Genomic DNA, 22,036 nt, shown 5'->3' with positions numbered 1-22,036 from the left:
GGACATGATGCAGTATTTTTACAATCAGTGATTTTTGTATTAAAAAAACAATCAAACACACAAGTGGAAAATAAGATACAGTGAAACCCATCACCAAGAGATGAATAAATCCAAACACTTACTTGGTGACTGGGGTCTGGCCCATTTATCTCTTCTGAACTGGTGGCCCCGCCATCATTTTTAACTGACTAAAATAACAAAGGAATATAGGTCTTCCCAGCAGACTCTTGCTTTTTAAGCACAGTTTCAATATTCATTCAAAAGTCAAACAAAACCACGGATTAATTTGAGTACATTGGCAAAACAAAACCATCACTTCTCAAACTGTCTGCAAACAGTATTGAAATGCTTCCCATCCCATGTCTCTATCTCCAAAGCTAATTTTTGCATATGTATTTCAATGCAGCACTATTGTCTTTTGGAAGGCAATTTTCCTGTTGAGGGCTGCACACTATGAACAGCCTCTCACAGGCTTGATGATTGTGCAGTATGATAAGTGGGATAGATGATGCTATCATTCCTTCCATCAGAGTTAACTAGGGTCACGTTTCTAGCTTACAGCTCTGAGACAACTAACTCTTATAGGACAATCCTCTTTTGAGGTTGTGGTTATATGTTATTTCTACATATGTGCTTGACTCTGTAGTTGACAATTAAAAACTACTGAGATGTGTAGATTTTCACCACTGCTCTACATTTCCATACAACTTATTTGTTCTACTTTATGCCTTAACTCTCAAAGGACCACATGCACAGAGGTTAGGGGTTTGGAACGGGTCCCATATGAGAAGAGGTTAAAGCGACTGGGACTTTTCAGTTTAGAAAAGAGGAGACTGAGGGGGGATATGATAGAGGTATATAAAATCATGAGTGGTGTGGAGAGGGCCAATAAATAAAAGTTATTTATTAGTTCCCTAAATAGAAGAACTAGAGGACACCAAATGAAATTAATGGGTAGCAGGTTTAAAACTAATAAAAGAAAGTTCTTCTTCACACAGTGTGTAGTCAACCTGTGGAACTCCTTGCCAGAGGAGGCTGTGAAGGCTAGGACTGTAATAGAGTTTAAAGAGAAGCTAGATAATTTCATGGAGGTTAGGTCCATAAAAGGCTATTAGCCAGGGGATAAAATGGTGTCCTTGGCCTCTGTTTGTCAGAGGCTAGAGAGGGATGGCAGGAGACAAATCGCTTGATCATTGTCTTTGGTCCACCCTCTCTGAGGCACCTGGTGCTGGCCTCTGTCGGCAGACAGGATACTGGGCTAGATGGACCTTTGGTCTGACCCAGTATGGCCGTTCTTATGTTCTTAGGTAGCCACCTTTCCTGGCATCAGATCTTTTTGGTCAGAATAAGCAAAGTAGATTTTCAGGCTGTTGCACAAGCAGCTTGTTCAAAGTAAACTCTGTCTCTGAGGATGCATCTACACTGCATTGTAGGTCGAAATAAACTACATAATTTGAGCTATGCAAATTGTATCTTATTTTGATGTTATTTCAAAATAGCTTATTTTGAAATTTGGCACTATCTACACAGCACTTATTTCAAAATAAATCCCTGTTCCGAAACATCCCTTACTCCTCGTGGAGTGAGGTTTACAGGGACATTGGAATAGTGGCCCGTTATGTTTTGAAATAACGGGCGCACTCAAAAGATGTGGAATAACTATTCTGGGATACCTTTAGTATCCTGAAATAGTGCTGCAGTAATAGACATGGCCTAAAAGACCTTTTAAAAGAATATCTAATGTACCCATATTTTGAATATGATATATAATCAGTTTTATGGCTGGGTATGGTAAAAGGATTCATTTCAATTTGGGTTACATGTTAGGTTAACATTAATAATTTAAAAATGACTAGAACAATATACAAATATTTCAGAGTTTAAGAATGGGTTCCGTTTATGGCAGGTCAACAGAATATATAATATGGTCTTCTGTTGCACATTGTTTAACCATGGAGTATTAAACCCCAAAGTTCCCGAGTTTGAATGTCATTTTTCATTGCCTAAGTACAATGAAAACAATGAAAGGATGTGACTTTTGCTCTAAAGATAGACCAAGCGGATTTGTGGTTTTCTGCAGCTTGTAGATTTATCACTTGCAACACAACATTATCAGCTCAATCCTGAGTACAATCTCTTAGCAAAGATTTGGTTTTGGTGTATGATTATTTCTTTTCACTCTAGATGTTGAAAATTAATACTAAATAGGAGTTTGTTCAAAAGCTAAAATTTTAAGTGGTTACTATAAGCAATCGCATTTAGGGAAAGCATTATTCCCTTCGGAACATGTTTTGGCTTGATTGATCAATTAGTTATATACCTACACTCATTCTCTTAGGAACATGTTTTGGTTTGGTTGGACAATTACTTAGTTATATGCATGATAGTTGCAATCTGTAGGAAAGATTGAAGAAACGGGGCTGAAGAAACACTGCACGGTCTTTGTTTCATTACAGGCTAGTACCCTAGTCTATGGTGTTTGATGACTATAAAGCAATAAGATCAAGTTTGCATTTCTATTTCAGTGACTCTTATTCATGTATGTTTAAAGTGAATTTTATAAACAAGTACATTTACCACAATACTGCCTTTTATACATAGGAAAGAACAATAGCAAACCTTCAGTAATCTCTCATATTTTAAACAGTTAATTATCATCAGTGGAGCATAATTAACTATGGCCTAAATCCTTCAGTCTTTAAACAAGGGGAAATCCTGTTTGTTTCAATGGAAGTTTTACCTGAAGACTATATGGTTTCACCCTAAAGAACTGTTTCCATTTAAGAAAGGAGGGTCAACATGACAAGACAGACGATGACAGGGTGGGGACAGGTAATAGTCTTGATAAATACAAGCTATGCTTTTTTGAGAATTTGGTCAGTGTAAAATACCTTTATCTATACTAAGAGGAAGCTGTTACTAAGGACTTGTCCACACTGGGAAATTGACTGGCTTAGCTATTCTGGAATAATTTCCTACAGGAACACTCCATTATGAAACAGAAAGTGACTTTGTTCCAGAATAATTGCTCTGTTTCTGAAGCAGAATAAAATCACTTTTTATTTCAGGACAATGTCCACGGGTGGGAATTATTTCAGAATACCTAAATTATAGTAGAATAACTGCAGCGAAATAGTTGTTCTAGAAGAATTATGCCGATCAGTTTTCCCGATATAAACAAGAGTTCATTTCCAGTTTTCCCATTGACCTCAGATTTATGACTTTCACTCATTGTGGTCAGAGAACAAAGAAAACTTTCATACTGTTCAAAAAATTCCTCATAATACCCACAAATCTTTATGACATGTGACACATACTTGTTTTGATCAAGTAAGCATTAGTGGCAGGACTGGATTTTGCATCCATGCTTGATTACAGTTGCTGACATTCCTTTATGTTTAATATTGTTATACAGGATTGGACTGAGTCAGTACTCGGTGGAGCATTCTACCAGCCCTTCTCTGATAGCACCAGTAGGTGTTGTAATATTTATTCTACATAACAAGATTCTAGGATTGTCTCTTGGTGAGTCACTCTGATGCTTAAAATCTATGAGTAAGTGTGGCGTGATGGAAGTAGCATGACAGAGATCTTTTTGTTCAGGAGATCCCTGGGTTGAATCATAACTGGGTTTCGCAGTCTGTTACTGTCCAGTGTTCAAGTCTCAGACATCTGTACTTCACAAAGTACCATTATGTTGTGTATGCCTATGGCCACTATCATGACAGGACAGGACAGGAACACCTGGGCCTATGACCACCACAAGGACAGGACAGTAAGCGGTGGGTAGTACCGGCTCCAGTGGCCAGCCTCATCTCCTCCACCCATGGGTTGTGCCATCCTGCAAGTCACTGTCTGTCTCCATCTGGCTGTGCAGCCATCCCCTGGTCCACTTCTAGCCTACAGCTCATGCTACTCCCCCCTGCCTGGTGCCTCCTGCCTTTTCCCCTGCCAGTCTCCTGACTTCTGCAACCCTGGGCCTGCTCCCCCCCCCCAACTCTGTCCTGCCCCCATGACCCTGAGCGCAACCCCCCTGCAGAGTTGCCATGGGGTGCAAGTGCTCTGGCTGTGTTGCACACCAAGAATTATAAGGATGGTCTTGCCTCTTGGATTCACATCTACACAACCAACCACACAGCAACACAATATCCCTAAACACATGCAGCCCTTCATGGCAACACATGATGCTCATCCACAATTCTCACAAGTTCACACAATTCTCTTAGCACAATATAAAACAGTCAGCATGCACAATATAACACAATCTGCATGCACAATCTCCCCAAACATCACGGTGAAACTTAGAATGTCTGCAAGTCACTATGAAGCAATGGAAACAGCAACAAGCTAGGAGCTCTTTTTGTTCAGAATATTACCAAGTTCAGTCATCACTGCAGTCTCTTACTGTCCAGTTTTCAATTTGCTAGCTATTTTCAGCTTTTTTTTTACATATGAAGTTATGAATCATGTGACAGTCTTTTATTAACCCTCTCTACATGTATTTCTAGCCTTTAGAATTGCAAGTAATTCCTTCCCAACAGAATGAATAGAGTGCTGCCTGACTGAGTTTGTAAATGGCTTGTAAAAAAAGCTTTGTGAGATGTGAGCTGCCTCTTGCAGAATATGCACAGTTAACTCTGAAGTCTAATGATGAAATTCTAAATGTCAAGAATGTTAGCAATATTGACACTCATCATTTTTGCAGAAAAGCCCAATTACTATTGATTGAGACAGTTTCCCCTTCGGTTATAGTGCTCCAGTCCCAAGGAATCCATTCCTTGTGAGTGAGGATGATGGTCTTAGCACTGTTTGAGTAGAATAGCACCTCTTTCCCCTCACTCTGGCCTCTGACTGTTTTGAGGACTCCCCTCAATCAAGATGAGTTAAGGGAGACTGGATCCCTTGGAATTGGAATCATGCTTGAAGGGGAGCCTGTCTCAGTCAAAGCAGAACAGCAAGTGGCACAGAGGTGTTGGCTGTTCTACCTATACTCTCCAGTATTAAAGAATAATTAGGAACTCAGGAACAAAGAAAGACAAGACATAGTTCAGAACAGGATCCTGACAGGAAGAGTTTAATCTAGGAGGACAATGAACAGCCTACCCATGTAGTCCAAAATGTTTTGTTCTGCTCAAGCCTTGGTAAACCTTGATCGACTTCTGCCTTCACTATGGCAGTATACACTAAAGGGCAATGTCAACCTAAGGTACGCAATTCCACCTAATGTAGCTAGAGAGGATGTCCCTTAGATTTAATTGCTGCGGGGTCTCCACTGCAGGGGGTCGATGGGAGAAACTCGCCCATCAACTGCCTTTATGTTTCTCGTACTGGTGATTGGTAGTTGATTTAGCAGGTCTTTACTAGACTTGCTATATCGACCCTACTGGGGATCGATGGCCACAGTGTCAATCTCCTGGTATGTATAGACCTTCCCTATATGGTGAGGTCTTACACTGAGGGAATGTAAGAATATTTCCAGTGTCTAATAGCCTGTGAGCCATGGATGACAGAAAATATGGTCCAGAGCATTTCTCAATAGGCACACAGGCAATAATAACTTGTTTAATTTCCTCTGTGGAAATGGTGACTTCTAATCAACGAGTCATGAAAAAATAGGGACCTCCTTCCTTCACTGATAATCAAAGGTATCTATATAAATCTTCATCAAATAGCCTAAAGCTCTAACTTATCTCTTGTGTTCCACTAAGGAGAGCAGCACACCACTTGTTGGAGATATTTCCCTATTTCATAAATAGGAAACCAAAGCATAGAGAGGTTAAATGATTTGTCTAGAGTCACACAGGAAATCTGTGGCAGAGTCTGAAATGAACCTAGAGAAGGGGTAGGGGTAGCTCAGTGGTTTGAGCATTGGCCTGCTAAGCCCAAGCTTGTGAGCTCAATCCTTGGGAGGTATCTAGGGGAAATCTGTCAGGGATGGTATAGTACTGCTGTGAGGGTAGGGGACTGGACTCAATGACCTTTCAAGGTCCCTTCCAGCTCTATGAGATGGTATATCTCCTTATATATATATATATATTCATTCTGAATCCTAGCCCAGAGCCTTAAATTGAAAACCATCCTTCTCTTAAACTTCAAAATTGATATCTCTTTATTGTTATTTTGTCTAATTGTGGGTATTCTCATTATCCATGTCAACATATGATCTGGTTTTGAATCGTGCTGAACACTGAGCCCTGATATCATGTAGCAGAGCGTTCTACTGGTAAATTATTCACATTTCTATATCTATTATTAAATGAATGAATAATAATTCTTAATTTTGCTACTTTTCATTTTTATTTAATATCCCCTTATTAATGCACCTCAGGAAATAGAGAGGAGTGATCTCTTTACTTTCCTGAGTCATCAAGTTAACATGAAGATATAAAATGAGACAAAAAACTCTTATATTTGTAGCCACTGGGAAAGTGATAGCTTTGAATCCCATTCCACAAGAAAAGGGGGAAATCCAGAAACCCAGATAAGCAATTTAAAATTAAGGCAGTTAGTTACTACTTCAGCAATTGTTACTACTTCAGCAATTGTAATGATACACCTACTGCCTAATGGTATATAACAACAGCTAAGCTAGAGAGAAACCACCACCTCACCAATGAAGTCGTGGTTTGTCCATGAAGCTCTGCAACATTCCATTCCAGGTACAAACTCCCCTCATAATAATCACTTAAATACCAGATTTCTTGAATAAATATTTGTGAAGATACAATCTTTTAGAGATTTATAGACTGTTGCAAGAATTTGAGCATTTCCTAAGGCAATGTCAGATGAGTGGTGGCTTGTATCCAGTCATGTGGCATACCTTGAACAGCTGAGTGTGTTTCTTTTTGTCATTTTTTTACAGCTGTAGTAACTTCCTTGTCCTGGTGTCACATGTTACGATTCTTGAGGTGTTGAATCAGGAAGCATATTTGGGCACAGATTTGAGTTTTCTCTTATTTTGTAATAGTGATTGTGTAAAACAGATCTAATCACGTAAGTCATTGCATTAGCTTTGGTACTTTAGGTAGCAAGGGCTAATGATTAAACTCATTGCCCACATGTAGGAGACATATAGGCAGGGACAAACATTTGAGAGGCACAATCCAAGCACTGTGGGCCTGATTGTTCAGTCAGACACCTGCAGTGTCCCTCCAAGAGAGATGTACAGATGAAATTGAATAGCCTTTGAGTAGTAATTACAGCTACTAGCAAAAGTCTCCATAGTACCCAGCTGTTCTGTGCAGAGATTCTCCACATACATCTCTATAATACCAACCACAACTGCAGCACAGAAGCTTGTCTCTCCATGTCACCCCCTGCAGTGGCCAATCATGCAAAGGAACAGGATGAGGTGGAGAGACATGATGCTGTAATGACGCAACTATAGACAACAGCTGGGGAATTCTAAACACTTCAGCATGTAATTATTAGTTGAAACATGTTAGGAATGTTTTATTATTCATCATTTGTTACCCTCCTGCTTTTAAAATCTTTAATTTAATTAGAGAGCAGAAATAACACCATGCAACTTAGACCAATCACACAGAAAATAATATGCCTACTCAATAGCATGTATTCTAGGCAGCCAGATGGATATTATCCAGTAAACTGAAAATCATTCAGTAAAACTATTTGGCACATACTTCAAGAGCAACTAATATAGCCAAAAGGAAATCAGGGTTTGTTTGGGAATGATTGGATATACCAAAATGGGCTGAATCAAGAATAAACTGTTCAAAATGCTGTAGGTTCAGTTATATAATGAGTACAGTTCTGTTTCCAACATGGAGGGAATATCTGTCTTTTAGGAAGGAAACAAGGAAGTTTCTTGTGTTTATTCCTTAACAATAAAGATAAAATGTCAGCTTCCACTTTTAAAGAAGCAGAAAACAGCGAAGCTAAGCTGAGGCTAACTCCTTGCTCTGATTAGAGCTGTGTTACATCTAGTACTTTTTAACAATCTTGTATGTTTTGTCATGGTGACTTTAGAGACCGTGGAATAGAGCTTTATATTTAAACAGTGCTACTTTCTTTTATTCTTCAGTAGTTGCGGGGGAGTGTTTTAAAGTCATGATGATCTCAGAATTGAAGTCTGATGCACGTGGTTGCTGACTCATAGGGACTGCTTTTCTAACAAGTTAGCTATGCTTTCATTTACAAGCTTATATGATCAATTAGGTGACAATTTTTATGTGCAATTACCAAAGTCCAGATGCAAACAAAAAATTGGGGCTGGGTTTTTTTTAAAAAAGCCGCAGTGAGTTAAAAACAACAAATGGTCTGATAGCACTTTATAGACTAACAAAACATGTAAATGGTATCATGAGCTTTCGTGGGCACAGCCCACTTCTTCAGATGATCGGAGTTATGAGTAGGGGATATGAAAACACAAAATAAATAGGAGAAGGGAAAGGGGAGGGGGGAAGAGAATGATGCTCTGTCTCCCACACCCTTTCCTGTTTTTTCTTTAAGTGTCTGGAGAATGGGTGCTAAACCTAAGCAGATAAAGATCTAAATCAATAGATAGATTGCTAAAACAGGAAGGATACCACTCAGAAAGTTGTTGCACCTTCAGTTCCCACCAATTTAAATCACGGTTGAGTCCATTAGCATGTGAATTGAATTTGTGTATGTAATGTAATTCCAGGCTTTCCCTGTGAATATGGCTTGAGAAGCTGGCCTATGACAAGACCGCCACCTGTCAGATTATGGTTAGGCAAGCCGTTTTTGGATTGCAGGGCTCACTGAATATGACTGTGGCAGAAAAGAAGCAGAAAGTTAGCAGAAAAGCACTTTTAGGTTGGCCTTAGAAAGAACCTGAGAGTGCTCACTGAAAAAATGCTTTGAAGTGCAAGCCTACTGTGTTCAGAGAAACAGGACTTTATGTGCATTCTTTGCACCTAAACAAGACTGTGCTCAAGAAATACCTGACCCCATCATCAATTTCTCCTTCTAATGGAAACAACTCTGGCCAAAAGGGACAACAATATGAAAACTTGTTCTCTTCACTGTCCCTCATCTCCCCTCCTCTCAATTTGTTGGTCTCATGTCACAATCAAAAGGGTGCGTTTTTGGAGCTAGGGCTGTTTTTATTTTTATTGCGTGTTGGCCCAGCTCCTAGCATGATGGGGGCTCTGATCCTGTATTGGTACCCATAGGCGCTACTACAAACAATTCTCCACAATCTTCAGATCTGCTTTAACTTTTACCTGGCTGCCCCAAGCAGCCATTCTGGATGCTAGAGGTTCCAGCGATATAGAGATGCACACACCAGTGTCTTTTTTCCAGGAATGCCCACTGCACACAGGTCTGGGACCAGGAGATTGGGAAGAATTGTTCTGTCAGCACTGTACCCTCTGGATATCCTTTACAAATCCTAAGGGAATTGATTGAATCGGCTTTCTAGTTCAGCTTTCAGCAACTAGAGCAGACCGAAGAATCCACATATGTGTCAAAAAACATTTGTGAATTCACCTGTGGCAATGGTATTTTCAAATTAGATGTGCAGTGGTATAGCCAAACAAACACCTAACTTGCTAGAAAAATGTAGGCTGCTCTAGATAATGACTTGGATTCCAAAAACTGTACATCTACCTAATTTCTGCATAATTGTGCATGCACATATTTGCAAACATCCAGTCTGACTGTTTGGGCCGTTATATGGTATTAGATTAAAGCTTAGTTCTGTGAAATTATGACTCCATATTAGGTAATTATCTAACCAATAAAAAAGCACCTGAACAACCATGCCAAAATGAATAAAATGCTATTAAAAGTTGACCTGATATTGTTTTAATCAGAGAAGCTGGTTAGGTCTATATTAGAACTGTTTTTCATTTCTGCTTCCTTAGAATCATTTGAGGAACTGACTTCAACTGCAGTAAATGAGTGTACAATTGCCATTTAGATTACTACACTGTCATTTGCATGTGCATTCACCGAGAGTGGTTCATGTTCAGAGAAACAATAAGGTACATGACATTATTACTTTGATCACTTCCTTATATGTTGTTTGTTCCCATTTCCAGCCCACTTTGTCAACAGATGAGGAGTACATTTTGATTTTGTCTTTTTAGATTGTAAGTTCCTTGGAGTAAAGGGTTGTGTCTAGATAGCCCACGTGGGCTGACAATGGGATGTAATCCTGAGACCTTCAGCATGTTAGGCATAACCCTCTATGTCTTGACCTAAAAAATTAGCTCCATGGTTCAAAGCCTACTGAGATTAATTTAAAAAAACCAAACACATTGACTTCAGTGGGCCTTGGATCAGGCTCTCTCTCAGTAAGGAACTGTAGCAGACCCATAAAAATTTGTGGAGCAGCCACGAGAGGGAGCAATTCAACACAAAATAAGCTATGGGTGACACTTTTACAGCGCCTAGCACATTTTGGATGCCACAGAAATATAAATAATGATATTTTATGTGCAGTAATAGTAATTTCATATGCAAAACAGGCACACACGTTTTCATAGCATTACAAGAGCATTTACACGCCTCTGGTCAATTATGTAGATTGCCCCCATTATTTAGATATATAGTTTTCATTGCTATATCTAAATAGAATTGTGATCTCATTACGACTATTGATTAAAAAGTTGCTATCCACAAGTTGTGAGCAAGTCACCCTCAGATCCTTTTGTTCAAAGACCCTGCTTACCAGTTTAAAAAACTTCCTCAGGTTTGTTTTGGGGTTTTTATTTTCTTCTCTTCTAGGTTTCACTTCTGCAGCTTCTGCAGCTTCTGGGCTTTTAGTCTCATCTTTATCAGGAGCCACTGCTTCTAAAGATGCTTCCACTTTCTCATTGTTTACAACCTCTGTATCTTCTGGTGCAGTCTAGGGTTATTTTTGACAAATATTAAGAAGGCAGAAAATCATTCATCTGTCATATTCTCTACAGCAGTAAGGTTTTTAAATGCTGCTATGATTTAACCATGATGTCCTCCTGAATTAGAAAATGCAGTAATCCCATACAGAAAAAAATGAACATCATGGTCCATGATTGCATTATATGCTTTAGGGCCCCCAGTCAGGAAAGCACTGAAGCATGTGCTTAAATCCATTCCTGTTCAATAAAATACTTACATCAGTGGGATTTAAGCACAAGCTTTGTCAGACATTTGTTTGAGAAGTTTTCTGGAAAAAAAAAGTGCTTTCTTGAATTGCGGCCTTAGTTCCTAAGTACAATCATTCACCTTTACTATAAATTTAAAACAAAATATAGTCAACAAAAAGAATGTGGATAGTTACAGTGGCATAAAGCGGGAGCAATTTTACTGAAGTCAGTTACACCTGTACAAAATGGACACGAGTGAGAGGAGGATCAGGCCCAGGGGCTTGTAAACAGAAATTGGAATGAGGTTAAATAATTTATGAAAAAAAACCAGTGGGTCTAATTCTTCACTAGCTTTCACCTTAATTAGTGATGCACAGGAGTGCAAAGGAAATACGTGGTGGATGAAAGATATCAGACTCAGAATTCTACACTCAGTCATATCTGTAGTACAGCCCCCCCCCCCGACACTTTGCACAAGTGTTAATAATCACAAGTGACATAAGGCAATGGAGAATCAGAACCATTGTTTTACCACAGTGCTGATCCTATAAGGTCTAGAACACCTCCAGAGTGTACTCAATTGGCAAGAGGCACTTTGCATTTAGCAGAATTGAGGTCACAATGAACCCTTAAAGATTAATGAAAAATTGTGTCTATTATTATTCTTCACTTGAATGCTTCATCCCACAGCCTACTCAGAGTTACTTCTGAGAGCTTAGTATGTTCAAGTGAACAGTGAAAACTGCTCAATTCAGAGTATAACCAGGGGGAACATAGGTGCTTCATTGATGTACGGATGCTTCAGATCCTTCCTGGGGCTAAATGTGCATTCCCCGGGCTGACCTCTCTTATAACTGCTTACGGACATAGGTGCTGGAACTGTCTCACACCCCCTGCCTTGAACTAGTTTCCATTATACAGACTTTACAGATTGGTTCAATGAGTCTCAGCATCCTCACTATAAAAAATTGTTCCAGAATCCCTGCCCAGATAGACAATAAAAAAGGCCCCTCCTGTGCAATAAAGAAAAGTTAATTAATTTGGCACTCACAGTCACCATATAGAGAAGCATCTTCTCTGTCTTAGAGACTGAGGGTACGTCTACACTACAGCGCTAATTCGAACTAACTTAGTTCGAATTAGTTAATTCGAAGTAAGCTAATTCGAACTAACGCGTCTAGAACTAAAAACTAGTTCGAATTAGCGTTTTGCTAATTCGAACTAGGATGTCCACATTGTGTGGACCCTGAACAGGGCTAAAGGATGGCCGGAAGCAGTGCCGGCAGGGCATCAGAGGAGAACTTAGAGCGTGGAGCTGCTGTCTCAGGCTAGCCGAGGGCTGCGCTTAAAGGGACCCACACTGGGCACATCACAGCACTCGGCCATCAGCCCAGCTGCACTTGCCGCAGGCTGCCATCTGGGGAGAGGGAGGAATTGGGGGGGCTGCAAGAGAGCTTCCACCCCCAGAAGCCCGCAGAGCCAGCCCAGTCCTCCCCATCGGGGGCTCGTGCCCCATTCCTCCCTCACCTCCTTCCACTTATCCCTCCCTAGCCCCCCTTCCTGATGTACAAAATAAAGATAACGTTTCTTCCAACATTGACTCTGTTTTTATTGAACAAAACTGGAGGAGACTGGGAAAAGGAGGTGGGAGAGGGGAAGAGAAAGGCTGGGAGAGGGGAGGGCAACTAACATGATCAGGGGTTGGGAATAGGTCCCAGAAGCAGAGAGGCTACAGAGACTGGGACTGTTCAGCTTAGACAAGAGGAGATGGAGGGGGAACAGGATAGAGGTCTCTAAAAGCAGGGGTTGGGTGGAGAGGGTGCATTCAGAAAAGTTCTTCATGAGTTCCCATAAAGAAGGACTAGAGGACACCAAAGGAAAGGAATGGGTAGCAGGCTTGAAACTAGTAAGAGAAAGTTGTTGTTCTTCAGAAAGCAAATAGTTAACCTGTGGAACTCCTTGCTGCAGGAGGCTGTGAAGGCTGGAACTAGAACAGAGTTTAAAGGGAAGTGAGATTAAGTCATGGAGGTTGGGTCCATGGAGTAGTCTTAGCCAGGGGGTAGGAGTGGTGTCCCTGCCCAAAGTTTGTGGAAGGCTGGAGAGGGATGGCACGAGACAAATGGCTTGGTCACTGTCTCTGGTCCATCCCCTCCAGGGTCCCTAGGGTTGGCCGCTGTCGGCAGACAGGCTACTGGGCTAGATGGACCTTTGGTCTGACCCAGGACGGCCATTGTAAGCTCAGGGTCGGGGGTCTCAGTGGACCACCTTGATTTTCATGCACTCCTGCTCCTGGGTGGCCAGGCTGGCAGCTCTCCTGCCCTAGATGGCCACTTTCCTGTGCCTAGTGCGGAGATCGTGGACAAGGTCCACGATGTCCGCACTAGCCCAGGAAGGTGCCCGCCTCTTGCGGTCCCGGGCAAGCTCCCGGGAGCCGCCAGCCTGGTCCCGGGAAGAGGAGGTGGGCTGGGGGACATCGGGTGGGTGGCTCTGTGCCGTGCCAGGTGCAGGGTCTGCTGGCTGGGTGCTGGCAGGCTTGCACCTGGCACGGGCACCGTAGCCAGCCTGTGCCCCTTTAAGGGGTCCAGGGCCGGGAGGGGGGCATAGAGTTTCCCTGGTGTTGGCCAGAGTGGCCACCAGGGAAACCTGGGGAGGGCTAGCCTCCCACTAGTTCGAATTAAGGGGCTACACACCCCTTAATTCAAACTAGTAAGTTCAAACTACTGTAGGCTTAATCCTCGCAAAATGACGTTTTCCTAGTTCGAACTAAGTGCTCCGCTAGTTCGATTTAAATTCGAACTAGCGGAGCGCTAGTGTAGCGCCTATGAATGTTAGTTCGAACTAACGTCCGTTAGTTCGAACCAACATTGTAGTGTAGACATACCCTAAGCTATTAGCATGGAAATAACTCAAATAATTTGACCTGAACTCCAGTGCAAGCCTTTGTAACATTTTACAGCCAGTTGCAAATGATACTTAATGTTATAAAAGCACCTTACATTACGTTCAGCACCTTAAACACGGAACTAAAATGACAGTAGTTTCACTAGACGTTGACACTTAAATATGACCTGCTGTTCTACATTGCCAACAATGTGAATATAATTAAAAATAATGTACAAACCACATGCTGTAAAGGTGTCACATCAGTTTATAGACAGGCAACATTTATGTACACTGCATAGAGTTACTTTTAATGTGCATGCCTATATGATGACCTCTTCTTGGCTGATACACAGCAGATTGAATTGGGGAACCTAAAAAGCACGAGCTGCGACAGTTTGATTTGAAGAACCATGACTCTCTTGCTATATAGGCTGTAACACCTGCTTTCATTTGAATTTTTGAAAATGGGGTTGGCAAAGTGCATGAATTGGCAGTGATAATCCTGATTGTCTGGATGAAATTCAACCTTTTGTGGGTGAAATGCATGGAGACTGGTGGTGTGTGTTGGGATGTATGTGTGCATGTGTGTAGAGTTAGAAGGGAAGATATCTGTCTCCCTGACCCCCAATCTCAAAAACTCCACAGCGCAGTCCCCGTTCTCCATGACTAAGGGTACGTCTAGACTACAGGGTTTTGTCGACGGAAGTTTTGTCGACAGATACTGTCGACAAAACTTCTGTCGACATGGAGCGTCTAAACACATTCAGTTCTGTCGACAAAGCAAGCTGCTTTGTCGACAGAACCCTGTAGTCTAGACGCAACCCTACAGGCAATAACACCTTCTGTCGACAGAAGGTGTTATGCCTCATAAAATGAGGTTTACCAGCGTCGACAAAACTGCTGAGTTCTGTCGACGTTATGTCGACAGAACTCAGCGGTAGTGTAGACGCTGGTATAGTTTTGTCGACAAAAGTCCACTTTTGTCGACAAAACTCAGTAGTCTAGACACACCCTATATGACTACTACTTCAGCTGATGAAAGGCAAGTGGCTACAGGGTCTCTGCACCACGCATGTGAGTGTAAAGGGCCCACAGGATTTCTTGTTCATCCCCACTTCCAACGTCACCCTTTTGTATTTTGTTTTGATCATTTGGATCCACTAAGAGTGCACCTGCAGCTTTGCTACCAGCCCCCAATGGCATAGTCCCATTGACCCAGGGCCAGGCATAGTCACAATCTGGTTACTGGTTCTCTAGAGAAGGTAATTTGAATCAGCCCTATATCTGCCGATAAGTTCTCCCACCACCCCAGCTCCACTGGTCCACAGAGCACACTCAAGGGGCAGAACCAAAACTATTCTAATCCTGTCCCTGACCTACCCTGATTCCTCCCCTCTCCTCAGCCTGTATGGAAGTGGGAGTAGCAGCCTGGTGCAAATTGACTCTCTCTACCCCATGCTGCCATTGGTAATGTGGTATTGACCTCCTTACTTCCCTGGTCCAGCACATAGCTAGGTTGAAGCTCTCTAGTCCAGCACTCTCTGCTCCGGCAATACCCAGGGTCTGGCATGATTTTCCTTATCCGGATGTCCGCTTATCATGAGTGTGGCCAAGTTTCCCGGGGTCCCATAAAGTTTGTTTACAGACACCAGTCCTGGCTCTCAGTGATCTGTGCTGTTGTTTAGCTCTAATATACCCCTTAATGACTTCTAAGAGCTCAGTAAGCAGTGGAAATGTTGGTAATGCCTCTAGACAATATTGACCTCCCATGATTCAGCAAATTCTCTGGTTCAGAACTGGTCATATCCTGAGGGTGCCGGACTAGATGAGTTCAACCTGTATCTATGGGCCCAGTTCTGACGTCTTGATTCACATTGTCTAGCACCCAAGTAACCCCACTGATTGCAATGAAACCACTAACAGTACCCTTCAGTGTAAGAATGGCATGATCAGACCATTTACTAGTTCAGACAAAGTAGCATGACATTTCCTAAGATGCATTGAAAGAGATAGTGATATATTACTAAACATGGGTTTGTCTGATCTATTCTTTTCCTGTTTTTTTTCTGTTTTATAGGCATGAATAGTATTTTGATGAGAATCAATCTTAGATATTCAGAATCATAACTTTTTCCAGTATTACAGTTAGTTTTAATCACAATGTTCCTCTTATAGCAATTACTGCATGCACCTAAAACATGTTTTAAAATTACTCTGTGAACAGGATTAAAACGTTAATGAAACAGTAAATCTGTAGTAATTTTAATGTGTATTTCTATTTGATCTGCCTTATAATATACACAAACAATTCACTAGTAGGAAATGGCTCATTGCATGAACTGGAAAAGTGGCTTGGTAAGGCAGTCACTTAGCTTCCAGGAGTTCATCTTTCAAAGATTAGCATTTGGGATTGTATTACAGCTACTGCTGTTACAGCTGCAGCACAAAAGAGTTTTATCTAAAGCGCTTTCAGTGAAGGGGGGTTAGTTCCTCCAGTCAAATGACAGCAAATGCATCCTGGGAGGAAATGCCAAATACTGGAGGGAAGAAAGGAAGAAAGATGTGCTGCCTTTTAGAAAATATTAAGAGAGAATCAGCCATTCAGAGGAATGAATTTGCTGAATATTCTATGCTTCCCAATTTATTGATTGGTCACTGAACTGTACAAATTAAGAGTTGGAAATTAAGTGTCAAAAAGGTTTAGGAGAATTAAATAAAACTTCCAATGAAAAAATAATATCAAACTTATTTTATAAATGCGGCTACAGAGCCAGATTTTTCAAAAATAGACATACAAAATACATGTCTAATTTGCCATGATGACAGTGCTACATATGAAATCTCTCATTTTACCTGGGCAATGTTGCTAATATACAATTTAATTAGGCATTCCACAGTGTTCCTGAAGAAATTATATTGTATGCAGTTGTTAGCCTGATATTAGGCATGATATTTTTTTAATAATTCAGTTATAATTATGTATACAATTGCATGTGTATGTATACATACACTAGAATCCCCTTTTCAGTTTTTATAGTATTGCTGTTAACTTGGTCCAGAATAGTTTCTTTGGGCAGGCCCCACCAATGGTGGGGTAGGAGGTAAGAGGAAGCAGCATAGGAGGCATTTGTCCCAGGGCCTGACGTTTCAGAGGGACCCAGAGTTCCCAGCCATCATCACTGCCCCTGGCTCTTTTGAATTGCAAGCAAACTGTCACTGTGAAGCTGTGTCTAGACTACATGCCTCTGTCGTCAGAGGCATGTAGATTAGACACATAGGCAAAGTCAAATGAAGCCGCGATTTAAATGATCGCGGCTTCATTTAAATTTACATGGCTGCCGCGCTGAGCCGACAAACAGCTGATCAGCTGTTTGTCCGCTCAGCGCGCCAGTCTGGACGCTCCCCTGCCGACATCAAAGCCCTTTGTCGGCAGCCCCGTTATTCCTCGTGGGATGAGGTTAACCGGGGCTGCCGACAAAGGGCTTTGATGTCAGCAGGGGAGCGTCCAGACTAGCGCGCTGAGCGGACAAACAGCTGATCAGCTGTTTGTCGGCTCAGCGCGGCAGCCATGTAAATTTAAATGAAGCCGCGATCATTTAAATCGTGGCTTCATTTGACTTTGCCAAAACAACAAATCTACATGGCTCCGTCGACGGAGCCATGTAGTTTAGACGTACCCTGAGGGTTGGGGAGAGGGACCCAATGCTGTGGTCCAGATGGCGCTAAGGGCTGCCTATCCTCAGTCCTGCTCCTTCCACCTGAGGCTCTGCCTCTTCCAGGAACATGGAGCTGGCATCCCCACACCTTGCCCATGGGCCCTTGGTGGCTGTCAGCCCCACTCTCTTTGGGTAAAACTTTGTGTACAGTTATCACATCATGGTTTCTTTATACTTACAAACGTACATCAAATCTAAATGTTTTTAAATGCTAGGTAGGTGCTGGCTTTGGAACTCAGAGCATATCTGTGAATAATTCTTTCAAATATAGACATGATTATATCATTGCCTCTTACTACCACATTATACTTTGTGTTACATATGTGTTGATCCACTATTCTCAATCAGAGCTTTATGTGCACTTTGTATGTTGTACATTTGTGTGCCTAACTTGCCCAACCCACTACTGCAATTCTCAACGTTTCTGTGCTAACTGATCACGGGTGAAATTCTGACCCTACTGAAATCACTAAGGGTGCATCTAGACTGGCAAGATTTTGCGCAAAAACAGCTGCTTTTGCTCAAAAACTTGCCAGCTGTCTACACTGGCCGCTTGAATTTGCGCAAGAGCACTGACTTTGTAATGTACAAAATCAGTGCTTCTTGCACAAATACTTTCACACTCCCGCTCGGGAAAAAGCCCTCTTGCACAAGAATACTTGCTCAAGAGCCCTCTTGCGCAAGAATACTTGCTCAAAAGGACCAGTGTAGACAGGGAAGAATTGTTTTGCACAAAAAAGCCCCGATGGCTAAAATGGCGATCAGGGCTTTCTTGCGCAAAATCGCACCTAGACTGGCCATGGATGCTTTTGCTCAAAAGCACTTTTTGCGCAAAAGCATCCATGCCAATCTAGACGCGCTTTTGCAGAAATGCTTTTAATGGAAAAACTTTTCTGTTAAAAGTAGTTCTGCAAAATCATGCCCGTCTAGATGCAGCCTATGGGTATGTCTAGACTACATTAGGTTTTTTTTTCGGAAAAACTGCCCCTTTTTGAAAAAAACTTCATCTGCGTCCACACTGCAATCTCATTCTTTCGAAATTAAATTGAAAGAACGCATGGGTTATTTTCGACATTGGTAAACCTCGAATTCTGAGGAAGAACGCCTTTTTCAAAAGAGTTCCTTCGAAAAAAGGCATGTGTGGACACAGAACACAGACATTTTTCGAAAGAAGAGGCAATTGAAAAAAGCACGGGTACACTGGTGGCCACTCTGTGAATAGCAATCAAGACTTTCTTTCGAGAGAGTGTCCCTGCAGTCTGGATGCTCTCTTTCAAAAAAGCAGATTGCTTTTTCAATCGGGTTTTGAGGTGTGGATGCTCTCTTTCAAAGAGCTCTTTCGAAAAACCTTCTTTCGAAAGAAGCTCACAGGCTAGACATTTCCTAAGAGTCTTTTTATTGCCTTCCAACACATCAGGGTTCCACTCCTTGTACCTAACCAATCGCTGATAGATGAAATCCCTATAACCATTTGGAGTGTTGTTACTAGATGTGAGAGTACATATTTGATATACAGTTACATGTTGTATTATTCCTACTTTCTAAAACACCTCAGCCTACATTACTGCTCTCTCTCTCTCCGTCACTCACTCATACACATACACACAGAGGCCCACTGATGGGGAAGGAGGGCCAAAGGGACATTGGTCCTAAGGCCTGATGATTCATATAGATCTGGGCCCCCCGGCTGCTGTTGCTACTACTGTGGCATCATCGGCAGCTGGAGCCCCGGACCCTTTAAATCACCATCAGAGCACCACTCTGCACGGCTCTGAAGGCTGGCTGCCCTGCCCCTTCCACCTGAGGCCCTGCCCTTTCCAGGGGTGTGGAGCTGTTCCCCCTCCCACCTTGCCCAGAGGGACCGCAGATGCTATTGGCCCCCCTGAACATGCATGTGCACACATGGTATGTATATGATATGGAGTCCTGTACTGGCATAGCCTGCCAGCATAACTCTCTGTAATAGAGTCACAGAACAGGTTTTTTTTGTTGGTGTAGGATTATCACCTTGCTGAATGATGTTAGCTACATTAACAGAAGTCTCTTGTGTCAACATAACTGTGCCTATGCTGTGGGTTACGTTCACATAGCTCCATCGGTCAGAGGCTATGCTGATATAACTTTACATGCTTCCTCTCTCTTTTTCCTATAGTATTGCCTACTGTAGATATGCTGCTGTAGCTTCTACAGTACATGCCTGACCTATTCTTTCAGCATGAGGAATGAGACATGAAAATGACTGCCTTCCTCCTGTCAAGACCCATTTTGTGTGTTATTTGTCCAAAAATGCATTTGTGAGTTACAAAAGCTCTGTAAGGTTCAGGCCTTTCATATTCTTTTGGCTCCTATTATGCTTTACATCTTATAATGATGATTTAATTTTCAGATCTTATTTTAAAATACTTCATTCCAGAAATTCAAAATCCTTCAAATGGTGCTTTGTAAATATATGCTGAAAGAGCACAGTAGAGCAGCTGAACAAGCATCAAAATTCACTCCATTGTTGCCATAACATCTCAAAGGAAATGCCACTCCTATAACTATAAAGATGGTTTCCCAACTGCTGCTGTGATTCTGTTAACTTCCAGTTTTATTTCAGCATCTTGGTTGACACACTGATGCTTTGCTATAGTTTTTTTCTGGATAAGATGTTTCAATGAAATGCAAAAGCTTTTAAACTTATACTGTTACATACCTATCGATATATTTTATCGATGTGCATCTTTCTGTCTTCCTGTCCATCAGTCCATGAGTCTGTTTGTTCAAGAACTCCTCCTAAATGGCAAGAGCTAGGACCACTACATTTGGTATGCAGTTTCCTCTTATCATAACTTCAAGGTCTGGGTTTGGTTGTTGTAACGGGGCCCCGCAACCCCGCACTAAAGCCCCCGTGGCAAGTGCCCTATTCAGGCGGCGGGGAGGCGCGCACCAGCATTGTGCTGGGTATACACGCGCCACGGACCAGCTGGCAGCCTCAGGTGCGGTGGCCGCAGCATGAATGCTGCGGGAGGGGTGGAGCTAGCCATTGACGTCAGCATGACGTCCCCCTCCGGCGCCGGACACAGCAGGAATTTTAAACGCCGCCCCTGAGCTGTGTGGGGAAGGGGGGATGCGGCAGGAAGACAAACGCCAGAGATTGCAACCTTCGACCCTAGAGGACGGGCGAGGGCACGAACACGCGGCTGCGGAAGGCAGGACATTGCAGACACCCGAGGAGCAATGGGGTCCAGAAGGCCTTCTGGAGCGACGACCGGAGGGCCCACGGAGGGCTGGGTAAGCCAGCAGCAGAGGAAGGGAGCCGGAATGGAGAGGAAGTAGCCCAGGGCGGGGTCATATAAGAACCCCACAAATTGGCAGGTTTCGGCTGGACGCCTCTGTCAGCCAGACCTGGACCAAAACCGGGTCTGTGTCCTTTAGGGCCCTGGGCTGGGGCCCGGGAGTGAGGGTGGGCCCTGGCCCCCCTCTCTACTCTCTCCCTCTCCCAGAGTAGCTAAGAAGGAAATGCCTGAGGGTATGTCTACACTACAAAGTTAGTTCTAACTAACGGACGTTAGTTCGAACTAACTTTCATAGGCGCTACACTAGCGCTCCGCTAGTTCGAATTTAATTCGAAATAACGGAGCGCTTAGTTCGAACTAGGTAATCCTCATTCCATGAGGATTAAGCCTAGTTCGAACTAGCTAGTTCGAATTAAGGGGTGTGTAGCCCCTTAATTCGAACTAGTGGGAGGCTAGCCCTCCCCAGGTTTCCCTGGTGGCCACTCTGGCCAACACCAGGGAAACTCGTCTGCCCCCCTCCCGGCCCTGGACCCCTTAAAGGGGCACGGGCTGGCTACGGTGCCCGTGCCAGGTGCAAGCCTGCCAGCACCCAGCCAGCAGACCCTGCACCTGGCACGGCTCGAGCCACCCACCCGATGCCCCCCAGCCCTCCCCCTCTTCCCGGGACCAGGCTGGCGGATCCTGGGAGCTTGCCCGGGACCGCAAGAGGCGGGCACCCGCCTGGGCTAGTGCGGAGATCGTGGACCTTGTCCACGATCTCCGCACTAGGCACAGGAAAGTGGCCGGCTAGGGCAGGAGAGCTGCGAGCCTGGCCACCCAGGAGCAGGTGTGCAAGAGAATCAAGGGGGTCCACTGAGACCCCCGACCCTGAGCCCTGAGCTTACAATGGCCGTCCTGGGTCAGACCAAAGGTGCATCTATCCCAGTAGCCTGTCTGCCGACAGCGGCCAACCCGCTGGACCGAAGACAGTGACCAAGCCATTTGTCTCGTGCCATCCCTCTCCAGCCTTCCACAAACTTTGGGCAGAGACACCACTCCTACTCCCTGGCTAATAGCACTCCATGGACCCAACCTCCATGACTTGATCCCACTTCCCTTTAAA

General features: G+C 43.1%; 1 protein-coding gene across 10 annotated transcripts in view; it reads right to left on the bottom strand.

Moving 5' to 3' along the window:
- BCAS1 (brain enriched myelin associated protein 1) overlaps positions 1-22,036 on the bottom strand; it is a 98,422-nt gene that overhangs the window by 17,102 nt on the left and 59,284 nt on the right. For 5 of the 10 annotated variants that reach the window (XM_075901170.1, XM_075901175.1, XM_075901173.1 and 2 more), the window contains 2 exons: positions 10,661-10,837; positions 123-188 (listed from right to left, as the gene is read on the bottom strand). The exons of 1 other annotated variant lie outside the window; for it this stretch is intronic. In XM_075901170.1, the coding sequence (XP_075757285.1) occupies positions 123-188; positions 10,661-10,837 (243 nt within the window). The remainder of the gene's footprint in view (positions 1-122; positions 189-10,660; positions 10,838-22,036) is intronic. 4 more of the 10 variants (XM_025187927.2, XM_075901174.1, XM_075901176.1 and 1 more) reach the window with 2 other exon arrangements.

Source organism: Pelodiscus sinensis, chromosome 18, assembly GCF_049634645.1.
Source record: "Pelodiscus sinensis isolate JC-2024 chromosome 18, ASM4963464v1, whole genome shotgun sequence".
NCBI lineage: Eukaryota > Metazoa > Chordata > Testudines > Trionychidae > Pelodiscus > Pelodiscus sinensis.
The sequence above is the reverse complement of the archived record's forward strand: the minus strand, read 5'-3'. Positions and strand labels throughout refer to the sequence as shown.